General features: G+C 46.0%; 1 protein-coding gene across 4 annotated transcripts in view; it reads left to right on the top strand.

The window, feature by feature from the left end:
* The window catches only part of GRID1 (glutamate ionotropic receptor delta type subunit 1), a 680,463-nt gene that overhangs the window by 448,155 nt on the left and 219,663 nt on the right, over positions 1-12,645 (top strand). For all 4 annotated transcript variants that reach the window (XM_043925576.1, XM_043925575.1, XM_043925578.1 and 1 more), the window contains one exon: positions 2,003-2,173. In XM_043925576.1, coding sequence (XP_043781511.1) covers positions 2,003-2,173 — 171 coding nt within the window. The remainder of the gene's footprint in view (positions 1-2,002; positions 2,174-12,645) is intronic.

Here is a 12,645-nt window from a genome sequence, read left to right as displayed (position 1 = left end):
TTCTCTCATCCTGCTATCCTGCCTGGGGCAATGTGTCCATTAGCAGGGCAGCTAAGATCAAAGCACAAATGTCCAGGCTCAGCTACATTCTCTGCTTTGTTTTCTGAAGCCCAGCTGGATCCTGGGCTCTTCTCACTTGGTGGTCCGAAGGTATGAACATTTTGCAATTTCCTCACCATTGATTGTCAGTTGGTCCCAATCCAATATGATCATCGTTCCTTAAACAGACTTTTGTCTGAAATACAAAGTTTAAGTAGTTGAAACCCAGATTCGGTATGTACAAGCACTTTAATTCTTTAGAAATGCCTGCAGTTTTGCACACTTAGGAACTATTGATCATTCTAAAACAATGCAACTCTTAATTTCTTCCTTTCTCCCAGATCTAGTACATGATTATAACTGACCAGTCTGTACAGTCATATTGAGTACCTAGGACAGTTCCTGAAAGTGCTTTGTTTACCTTTAAATCCTTAAACATGTTATGTTCTTATTTATGCGATTCTGAAAATTCCTGATCACTATTTCTAACCTCATTAGCTCCGTTTTACCATCTCATTGTCTCAAAGCTAGGCTGTGTCATCTGCAAGGAGGAAGACTTAAGGCCAATTTTAAAACACAGTTATTCATGGTTAAAATCTTGACTTGCAACCAACACATATAGAGTCGCTTCTTAGAACCAGTGAACCAGAGCTTTCTTAACCTCTCTTCCACCATTAAAACCCTTGGTGAATGTCCATTTTTTATAGTCCCTGTGTTGATCTCAGACATGGAACTGTTTTGTTACTCTCTAATCCTCTCTCTGTACAGCAGTCAGAGATTTTTTAAAATGTAAATCTGATTGTGGCTTATTGGTGCATAAAATCTTTCAAGTGCTTCTCATCATCTATAGTGTGGATGTTTTAGCAATATTTACTGAACCCCATAACCACATCTGGTCCAAGACACAGATCCCACACTGCCTTTGATCATTCCTCTCTCCTGCCAGTGGCCCTGCCCCTCCCTAGGTTGGAGGGACACTTTGCTACCTACACCATTGCCTCCATCTTCAGCAGTACTACCTCCAACTCAACTGTTCACTGTCCTGCCTGCTTGCCTTTACCTGCAAACACTTTGCCTAATAAGTTCATCCTTCAGGTTCAGCTTCAGTGCTGATTCCTCACAGAAGCCTCATCCTGGAAAGAGCTCCCCTTGGCCTGCTCCCTTTGCTCTTTTTATGCATGAGAGTGCTCATTTTAAATAGGTAATAATAGGATCTACCTCATAGAATTCCTAAGTACTAAATGAGATAATGTGTGTAAAGAACTTAGCAAACGGGCCCATGTGGAAGTTCGACGGGTTCCTTTGCCCCTAGATTTCCATATGACATCACTCAATATATTTCAGCCTATGATGACCTTGAGTTTTACCAGATGGAATTAAGCCTGACTCATTCACAGCTATACCCCAGTCTTAACACAGAACAAAACATTGAGGAGCTGTTGGGTAGATTTTGTGCAATGAATGAGTGGATGAATGAATGGATATATTTAAAAATTTTGTATGTATGCAAATCTTTAAAAAAATCTAATTGTTAAAGAATTATGGGAAACTTACTGTATTTTGTTCAGCTCTGTCAGAGGAAGCCAGTTTTCCTTGTCTACATCAGGTAGACAACTCCCAACAGGAAATTGAGCCTTTTATTCCAGCTAATGCCTCTAATGACACTTGACAGCATTGGTTCTTTTAGGGTTTGACTCCATGGAAGCCAGTGCATCGGTGGTTTAGCTGCAGATTATCTTTTTTTGTCCTTCAGGGAAGGTGTTGAATAATCCTGTTTGCATTTTAGGGTAAACAAGTATTATTTGTAAGTAAGCAGCTAATGAACTCTTTGACCTTGAGCCCAAACTCATAACCCCTTTGGCATCAACTATTTGGTCTGTCAACCTAGACATCTATTGGTAAGTCTTCTGCAGAGATTATGAGTTCATAAGTCAATGGTAAGCATTTCTGGTTATCTTCCCAGGAAATCAGTGACCCGGAGATCCTGGATCTGGTCCACAGCGCCCTTGGCAGGATGACTGTGGTCCGGCAGATCTTCCCTTCTGCAAAAGACAACCAGAAATGCATGAGAAACAACCACCGCATCTCCTCCCTGCTCTGCGACCCCCAGGAAGGCTACCTCCAGATGCTGCAGGTTAGTGCTGGCCTCCTAAACTTCTTCCAGGAGGGAGTCTCACCCATGCCCTTGGCCTGCCTCGTGCAGCACTGTGCCTTAGCTCTAGTTGAGCACGCTTCCCGACCAACTGTAATTATTAGAACTCTGTCATTTGCTGAAATTGAAACCAGTCAACTGGGCAGTACCTCTGAGCACATTAGCAGGCAATTATGGCTGATGTCAGCAGATGCAGCATATTAGCTCACTGGGTGCCTCTTGTATTTAAAAGTTGCACACTTAGGGAGTAAGGAGAGTCCTGTATCTTAAGTTTCTGTGATGGCTGTGTTGATGGGGAATGATTTCATCTGTCAGGACTGGGGACAGAGCCTTGCTATGGAGAGTCATCATTTGGAACCCATTTTAAGTTCTTCCCTGTAGAAAGTCAAAAATATGGAAATAACTGGGAAATGTCTCAGCTCATCTTCTGCATGCTAAGTCTTAAGTCAACCAAAACACTGCTGTAATCCTAGCTGAGCAGGAGGGTGCAAAAGGTAGAAACATTACTTGCCCACCTGTTCCCTTCCTTCCAAGATGAGAAATACAGAGTGTGTATGATTAGTCCCTCCACTACTCTTTTGACATAGGTGCAATCGAGGTTAGCTTCTCTTAGGCCTGGGAAGTGGATGTGGAGCTGTGCACCCATTGTGAGAGGTGGTTTTCTTCCTGGATATTTGGGGATAATGGTGAAAATTGTCTGTTGGTAGACTGGCATCTGAAACTCCACTAGGAACATGGTGCCTGAGAACATTTTCCTTCGATGTTTGGTGGGAACCACGTAACAGAAGGAAATTTTTCCCACCTGGGTTTGTGAAAAGTACTCATAATTTATGCATGGGAGATGGTTGCCACTCAGTGTTTGAAACTAATTTACCCCTTCTTTCCACCTGGCATAGGGACTGTAGGGTGGTGATGGGCTGTGTCTGCCTCTAGAGTATCAGTCCCATCCCAGGACATCTTGGTATCATCTAATCATGGGGCATATATTTTGGGAAGGGAGGTTATTATAATCTCTAGAGTGAGCTATGTATGTGTGTGATTTGTCAAAGTACCAAATTCATTCTATAATCTTAATAGGGGAGAGAGGACATGCTCCCACAGATGGCAAATTCTAGAAATATGTTCTTGGTTGATAAGGAAACATAGAAGACCTCAGGATTTCATTGGAGTAACTCCTACTAGCTCCAAGTCCACTGCTCCAGGGAGGCATCACAAAGTCTGGGATCTTTCAAAGATGGTTAGATGCTGACCGGGAAAGCAGATCAAAGACCTCTGAGGGGCCCATGGACTTGAAAGCCCTGGGCATATGCATCAGGCTTGGAGGGTGCTTTATTTTAGGGTACTGCTGTCCTGTTCTGCCTTCCTCTTTTCTAGAGTTTGAAAGAAGAGGTGAGAGCCCCTCATGTCGCCTCTTTATGTAGCACCTCACTCTCCATGTGGATAGAAGTGTAGTGTGACCACGTGGCCCAGGCAATGTGTGCTCGTCCCCACCCAGGGCTGGAGGGGGAGGTGCCTTCAACTCTCTGTGGGGGCCAGACCCTGAGGGCGTCTCACTCCCAGGAAGGTCTCTATGGGTTCTCTCTCCCCAAAAGGCTTCATCCTTCCCCAGAGACACACCAGCCCTACTCCACCCTGCCCCATACCCCTGTTCATTTTCCCATTTCTTTCTTGCCTTACTACTTGCCTTCTACTTCACAAGAAAAGAGGGCTGCTTCCTATTTCACCAACATGTCCTGCCCTGGTGGGGTGGAGGGAGAGAGACGAAGTATGTCTCATCAAGCTCTTGGTTACTCATTTTGCCATGGACAGGAAGCTTAGGTGAGCTGTTTCGTTGCATATCAGTCACATTGGATGTAAAGAATCTGTCCTGGAGGACAAGAGAGGAAAAGACACTGATGGTAGCAGAGAGGAATGCGGTAGAGGACTTTCTGAAATGACACACGTTTATTAGGAGGATGAACAAAGCCATGGCTGTGCGGTGGGTGGCTAATCATCAGGTAAGGTCAGTGTGATATCAAGCATAGAATCCTGGCCACCCTACCTCTCTCTGTTTCTGCTGAGATCCAGACACAATACAAAGAGCAAGATTTAAGAGCTGCATCACAGATCTTGTAGCAGTAGTAGTAGAAGCAGTAGCAGCAGTAATAGCAGCAGCAGTAGTAATAGCAACAGTGATAGTAACAGAAGTAGCAGTAATAGTAGCAGTAGTCACAGTATCAGCACCAGTAGCTATAGTAGTATTAGTAGTATCAGCAGTATTAGTAGCAGTAGCAGCAGTAGTAATAGCATCATAACTGGCATCGTATCAGTAGCACCAGTAACAGCAATGATAGTAATAGCAGTGGCAGTGACGGTAATGGTCGTCACAGTAGTAGCAGCTATAGTAGTACCAATAGTAGTAGCAGTGCTAGTAGCATTAGCAGCAGCAGTAGTAGTAATAGTAGCAGTAGTAGTAATACTAATAGTAGCAATAGTAATAGTAGTGTCAGTAGTAATAGTAGCAGTAATAGCAGTAGCAGTAGCAATAGTAGCAGTAGCAACAGAAGCAGCAATAGTTATAGTAGAAGAAGAAGTAGCAGCAACAGCACAGGAGCCAGGTTGCTTGGGTTCAGATCCCAGTAAATCTAGCTACTAATTATTTGTTATTATTTATTTGTCATTCTATGCCTCTGCTTCCTTCTCTGTACATTGGGGATTCAAATTTTACCTACTTCTCAGAGTCATAATGAAAACAAATGAGAGGATGTATAGAAAGCAATGAGAACAAAGCTGAGCTATTAACAGAACTATCCTGGAGGATGTGGCCGGGTGTGCTTGGGGTTTCCATGGGAAGAGTGAACATGGCCTCATTATTTTTTGTACAGTGTGATGTAGTCTACTTTTGTCCTGAGCATGCTCTTTGAAAGTCTCACAGCGGGTGGGAGAGCTTCACTTCTGTCTGGCCCCTCATCACCGGTGTTGAGCACCACTTACTATCGCATCAATCACGCAGGAACTTGATCAGTGCTGCCTTGGGTGGGAGAGGGGAGGCCAGTGTCTTTGCGGCCTGCATAGCTCTTCACACAAGACCCTACTCCTTGGAGATTCTCGATAAGGACTAATGGGGTGGATCTGTTAAGAATGCAGGTCTTAACATAAGTTAAACTGTGTCTGGAAGCCTCTTTATATATCTATAAATAAAATACATTATTAAATGAATCTATCTCCATTTGTTGCATCTGCTTCCTTGTACAGGCTGTGACGAGAGGCAAATGTGGATTTATTTACTCATCCCACCCAACAACCATTCAGGCAGCTTGTAGATTCATCTCATTTACAAGCCATTCCCTTCAAGTTTTCTCTGTAGCTATTACCACTTCTTTCTTTCTTAATGACAGTGTAGAAGGCAAACTAATTTCTACTAGCCTCTAGCTGTGAGATTTATTGAGAAGATTCTAACATGTTTAGCACAACCAACTGAAGGGAAAAAAAAATACAACATTGATGTCATGGATTATTAACTTTGTCTTGATGGAATTAATGAAAATTCTTTTGGAAATGGAGCTCTCAAGTCCATCTTTAGTTCTTCCCCCAGACAGCTTCTCTTGGGATGATAATTCTGGGTTAGAAGTTTTCAAGAAGACTATCAACAGCAGGGAGTTTTTGCAAGATCATCCATCTCTCTGCTTCTGCACTGAGCTGACCTCAGGAGCTCCATCTTCTTCTATTAGGCCTGTGGTCAGGGCTTTTTGTGCTGCAAAGCCAACCAGGCACTATTATAGCAAATCAATTTGGTTCCTATTTAGTAAAGAGAACATCTTTTGGAAGAAAAGTACCTAAGTAAGTGGCTTCTATTGGCTCCAAAACCATTGCTTTTGCAACATGCAGTGCTGTTGTTTATTTTTCCCTACACAGCACTGTCTTATTTGGGTGTTTCTCATTCTTGTTTTCTCAACAAGTTTGTTTAGAGGTTGTCTGACCCGGCCAGTGATAAAAATGACAACAAGACCCTAAGAACCCCTGAGGCTTTGCTCAGATTTTATGGGCAACCTTGCTCAGAGAAGCATCTGAAGCATCCTTGGTCTTTAAGACTGCATTGCCTGATGACTTCGGGGCTACAATTAACCTAACAGATAAATTGTCTCATTGTTACTCCACTTCTATTCAAATGTGTTTCCAAAGTGAGACAGGCAAATGATAGAAGCTGTGTTGTCTGGTCACCGTGGAGCCTGAACCTTGAATTAGGCTGCAGGAGCTAATGTGGTATTATCATAAAATGCTCCCTTAGGTTGGAATTTCTCTTCTTTATGAATTTTAAAATTGTAAGATGGCTTAATAGATGGAATCATTCAACCTGTTACAGCATTTCAACCCCACTCCCCACACCACCACCTCTTACATCCCTGTTTCTTTAAGGCTTTCTGCACACTTGTCCCAAGCTTACAAGTGAGCAACACTGAACCTCTTCACACCAGAGTTACTTTGGACTTCATGTCATTTTCGCTGGTTTACTTCACCCTAAAGACCCAGATGGAACATGTGGTGACCAGCATGGATCAATGCCTTTGTCAGAGACAGTGCACAGGTGGTCCCCTTGGGTGCAGCTGATTGCCGTCCTGGCCACAGGTGGCTGTATGAACAGTTGGAGGCCAGAGAGCCTTGGGTATAGCAAGTGACCCTCCACACTCCACCCTACTCGCATCTTGGATTCAGCATGAGGAGAGCTCCCCCCACTCTCTGCCCTCTGCCACCATCTGTTCCCTCCTCAGGCCTAGATAGACATGGCTTCCTCTCTCAAGATGGGTGGACTGGCAGCAGGTTGGCAGAGAGGTCACACCTGGAGATGGATTTCTCAAGCTGTGACATCTGGGCATCGGCTTGTCCTCCCAGCTGGACCCTCTGCTGGTCTGAGTGTGCTGGATGGACAGAGCCTGTCTGCAGATCTGGTCAGAGGTCAGTTCCTGCTGTTTGCCTCTCTGAGGTCTCTCTGCACAGTCCACTTTGCTTGATTAATGATGGAGGCAAGAGAAAATCAGGCTCTATAGAAAGCTGGAGAAAATGCAGCCTTTCTTAATGAAAACGTTTCCTGCATCGCCAGCTTTGGTGTTGGTCAGATAACGGTCTGGTGGTGAGATGCAGCTGGCTCACGTGGCTGTGACCCTGGCCTTCCATCCGTCTTCCCACGCTTTCCAGGGTGACTTGTACCTTGATAATGTGAATGCCCAGCATCTCCCTGGGCCCTTGGGAGGCAAGGCTGGAGCAACCTAATATGATTTGCCTAAATTCTGATATACTGTGGAGAAATGTGCATGGAGCTCTGGGAGGGCAGACAGCTGGTGCCCTAGCAGAGCCGTCATCATCCTCAGGGGTCTCTCCCTTCCACTCTGATGGGGATGCACACAGGCCTCAGCCTGCTGAGGGTCAGATAGAACCAAATGTGTGTGGCTCTGCTGAAGAGCTCAGCACGTTTCATGGGAGTGGGGCGGGCGAGGGGGATTCTGTTCCATTACTGCTGGCCCTCATCCTGCTTCTAGGGACTCAGGGAGTAAGTAAACAAATCACCTGGGCTTCTGATGGGATTGCTGCCACCCCATCTAGTACCAACCCAGATGGGAAATCAAAGCCTTTCCTGGTTTCAACAAGACAACACATCTCAGTCTCAGAGATGGTGTCACATATGGTGGGCCTTGGAGTGGGACTTTTGCATTGTAGCTGCACAAACAGCTTCTCAGGTTCTAAGTCTTCCCTAATGAGGTATGTTTGCTCCTCTGTTGCCCCATTCCCCCCCATCCTGTGCCTCATCCTTTCTCTGCATCTTGCTACCCTCCCTTTCCTATCCACCCTCTATTTCCCCCCACTGGGTCTTGACTCCAAAATAAATTCTCCTTATTTTCTCATGAAGATCAATTTAACAGTTTTACTGGTAGCCTTTGCTCCCGCTGACACAAGATATTTTCTTAAATAAAATATAGTTACTGATGTATTGGGGATTCTTGGTGTTAACTCTTAGGAAAAAAATCTTTATCTTTCTATCCTTGATCCTCAGTTGGCTTCATGTGATTGGTCTTTCATTATCCAGCAGCCAGGAATGTCTACCTGGATTTCTTAAAAGCTGAAGCCTAGTCAGGAACCCATGGCTGAATCCTCTCTTATGTCTCCTGCAGATGTGACCTCACCTTCCTTGTTTCCCTTCTGAGGACCTACCTCTTACATAGGGGGCTGACTTTGGAAAGACAAGCATTGCCAGGATGCCCCTATCTCATGGAAGCATATAACCCAGATTCAGATTACAGATGGACAGCTCCACGTGGAATGTATCCATACAGAGGTCCTATTCCCTTTCACAGTGTGGCTTCTATCCTCGATCACTTTTATTCTAAGAGGCATCCTCTTTCCAAACACTTTGACATCTCTTTGTTTCTTCCTAAGAACCGATTTAAAACTATTCATTCAACATCCATTAATTCCACAGACACCCTTTAAGCACTTATTATATGCCAGTTCCTATGTTAGACATTTCACAAATGTTGTCTCTCTGATTCTCGCAAACTCCAAATAAAGCAGGAATTTTAATCTCCCTTTAGTAACGCTTTCCAGTTATGGAGAATGTCATGTGCCACGGCCCAGAAGCCAAGGACGGCAGGGGCTGAGTTTAGCGTGTCTGAGGCAAGAAGTACTGGGAAATCAATTAGCGAGGAGAGCAGCGCCAGGGAACGGAGGCCAGGGTGGGTAGCCCTCGGGGAAATGACAGGGCAGAATGTGCCTATGGGAATGACAACTCAGTGCAGGCTGGAAGTGGAGGGCCTGGACTGGGAGACAAGGGAACTGGGGATTACCATATCCCCAGGGAGAAATAAAGGCATTTGAACTATGTGGTGGCTATGGAGGTGACCACGTAGAGAGGACGTTAGGAAGCCTCCCCAGGGGTGAAACTCCTAAGCCTGGGCAGGGAATGGGCAGCTGGTGGCAGGGTGCAGGGCGTGGCACCTCCCACAGGCACAGGGCTGCAGCTGTCTCTGTTCTCGCTCTAGTCACCTCCTGCCTGCCTTTTACTCTCCCCTGTACACCTGGATGGTCTTGGTGCAGGACTGGCTGTGCCCTGCGCTCTCCTGGCCAGTGCAAATGTCAGGCTTTAAAGTGCGCCAAGCCATCTCCCTTTCAGGAACCTGGGTCAGGGTACTGTGCAGGCCCTCACTCCGGGCCTTCCTATATTGGCAGCTTTTATAGAGCACCCCGGGAGCAGAGAAGTGGCCTTTTCCTCAAAGTGCAGCCCTTTAACACCTTAGGACATGCAGACCTAAAAGGCCCAGCTCAGGCCCAGAGCACCATGGCAGTTGTGACCTTGCTGCTGGGCCAGGAGAAAGCCAGGGACATACGCCCAGGTGAGCTGCTTTCTGTGCTGGTCCTGATACCCAGGGCTGATCCCTACTCAAGTCCTTTGACCCTGAAGCTGCAGGAGCCATATATGACCCCTGCTTGCCCTTGAAAAGCTTGCAGGCCAAGGGGCATTGGAGGAGAGGTGAGTGGTATTGGCAGATCAAAGTTTCTTTTCACAATAGCCTCCATGCTTCTGTGTGACAGATTCACACTGGGCCCCGGCCACCGGAGAAACCCCTGGTTGACAAGCTCTCTGCTGACCCACATTGAAGTCAGGAGCCTGCCTGGGTCCTTTGTTTCTCCTTCTATTCCTTTCTGTCCCTGTTCCCTCCAAAAATAAAACGAAATGAAGAGAGCTTGGGATGGTGCTTGGCTACTTGGCACACAGGGTTATCACTATCTGCATTTCACAGGGATATGTCACAGGGCAAGTAAATCAAAACCACCCACTGCACCTCTCCAGGGACACTGAACACACTGTATGTTATTGTAATCAAGATAAAGCTAGAGCTTTTTAAAATTGTTTTTGTCTATTTTTGGGGCTGCATTGAACAGCATGCAGGATCTTGGTTTCCCAACCAGGGATCAAACCTGTGCCCCTTACAGTAAAAGCACAATGTCTTAACTCCTAGACCACAAGGGAAGCCCCATGGCTAGAACTTTAGATGACTTGTTCAACATCACCTTGCGAGTGAGAGTAAGAGGAGATTCAGTTCACCCATACTTTGAGCATTTACCAAGCTCATGCTATATCTATGGGCTGCTGTCCACGCTGGGTGTTCAGCAGTGAGTGGAGCTGGCCCAGGTTATGATGAATCCAAAGCTCTTGCTCATCAGCCCAGGCCCCAGGCTAAGCTGCTCACATGGTGGAGTGAGAGTTCTGCTGCATGACACAAAAGAGGACCCCAGTGTGCCTCTCTAAGGTGGCTCCCCAAACCAGCCAGGCCCCTTGCAGCTGTGTATACCCTTAGAAAGGAGGCCAAGGCTCCCAGGAAAGCCTCAGGCTCCGCTTCCGGCTCTGGCGCTTGTCTGCCTCTGACTTTCCTCCATCTGGCATCTCTGACCCATTCCAGGTCTTTTACTGCACATCCGGGTCTTTCCTCTGCCATGCCCTCGGCCTGGACATTCTGGCCTCTCTTTAGCTTGTCAAGTCTGCTCTCACCTGAATTGCTTTTATAGTCTTTCGTCACTTTTGGGCTGCAGTGCTTTTAGGCTAGCCAGAGTCCTGGGCTTCCACTCTCAGAGGAATGAGGTGATAGTATCTGCTTGTCTGTCTTTTGCTAGAGAACTCTGTGCTGGGCCTCACCTGAGACATGAGAGAGAGAGACAAGGGCTCCTTCAGGCCATGCCCCCTTCTCTGACCCTGCAACCTGTAGCACCAGCTCAGGCTGTTTGCTCCTCAAGACAGGCATTGAGTGAGAGTCAATGAAGCTGGGAGCCTCTGTCTCTCTAGATCTTTCCTTTTGACTCAGGGACCTGGCTTCACCAATCTGGGACATTAGGACACTGGTCTTCACCCACCTACCCCAAGGAAAGGTTTCTTTTATGTTTGTCAGGATCTGGAGGGAGCCCCATGTACAGACAGCCTTTCTACTATTCTTGATCTTTTTTTCCCTAAAAGTTCCTTCTCTTGACAACCAGACTGTGAGGGTAGCATCCCTCCCTTGTATACCCACCAGTGAACCTAGCAGGTCACCTAAGTTAGGATGCTGAGGTTGGTGAGAAGACCATGGAGCTGTAGATCAGTACTGGAGTGTTAGCTTCTGCCCAAAGCAGGGAGAAGTATTGAGGCCACACCTTGTAGAAGGGGCAGGAGTGAGTGGAGAAGATGGAAACAGCTCCAAGTGAGGATCAAGAAGACATTCTGAGCAAACTATAAATGAGAAACAAATTTTTGTTTGAATAAAGCATGTCTCCTCTCAAGTCAAAGTTGGATGCATAAAAATCTTTTTCCTGCTGTTTTCTACATTTTATCTTTTTGTGAACCAAGATCAATGTGTACTTTCTTAGTAGAGATCCCTCCATCCATTCATCTATCTGTCCACCCATCCTCCCTACCCACCTCCACATACCCATCCATCTACATGCATCCATCCAACAAACATACTTTAGGCACCAACCATGTACTTTGGTTGGTGCTGGGTCCTAGAGATAGTGGAAATATCAATACATAAACCTGGAAAAGAGCATTGCTCAAGCCTATTCTTCCTTTGGCCTTTCTGAGTCACATCCTGTTTTTTTCCTCTTCATGACAGGCCTTTCTGCATTCATACATTTGTATTGGATAAATCACTTATGTAATTAAAAAGCTTAATTTATTGTGACTAGAAGTGCTGGAGGGAAAGAAGGAAATTCCACTGGGTACCAGCCTGGGCCACTGAAGGGGAGGGGTGGCCCTGTGTGTGTGTGTGTGCGCATGTGTGTGTGCGAGTGCGTGTACAGGTGGGGATGTGGGTCAAAGGGTCCTAGCTGGGTGAATAGCGTTGGCTGTGAGTGGGTGGCTGGGAGGTTCATAAATGTCTTGAGAAGAGAAATCTTCACATCATCAAGGACTCTCAGCTTTGAGATATCCTTTTTTAAAAAAGCAAATAAAAAAATAACACCAAGGCAACTCTAAGTGGCTTACATCCTCTTAGAACATTTCCATTATTGGTTTGTATTTCAGAGGGGCAGTAGACATGTCAGAATAATTTTGCAGTTGTAGGGACTCCTGAGAGATGGGGGCTGACAAAAGCAGGGAGTGGATTAATTGTTCTCATCCAGGCTGTGCTCCTGGGCATCAAGAGCTGGGAGATGGTGCTCTGTCCTGGTGTTCGCTGCAGGACAGGGGGTGAATTCTTGGCGGTGGGCATGACCTTTCTCTGCTGTCCAGTAAGCACCTATGTAGTGCAAGGCCCTAAAAAAGGTCATCAGGCACTGACATGCCTGCTTCCCTACAGCCTGAGGTTTTATTTCAGTCAGCAGTTAGTTATAACAGGCACACTCATGCCATCCTCCATCTACTTCTTTTTTTACTTCATTTACTTGTTTATTTTGGCTGCACTGGATCTTTGTTGCTTTGCATTGGCTTTCTCTAGTTGCCTCAAGTGGGGGCAGCT

Source organism: Cervus elaphus, chromosome 15, assembly GCF_910594005.1.
Source record: "Cervus elaphus chromosome 15, mCerEla1.1, whole genome shotgun sequence".
Taxonomy (NCBI): Eukaryota; Metazoa; Chordata; class Mammalia; order Artiodactyla; family Cervidae; genus Cervus; species Cervus elaphus.
Note: the sequence above shows the minus strand (reverse complement) of the source record. Positions and strands in the feature narration are given on the sequence as shown.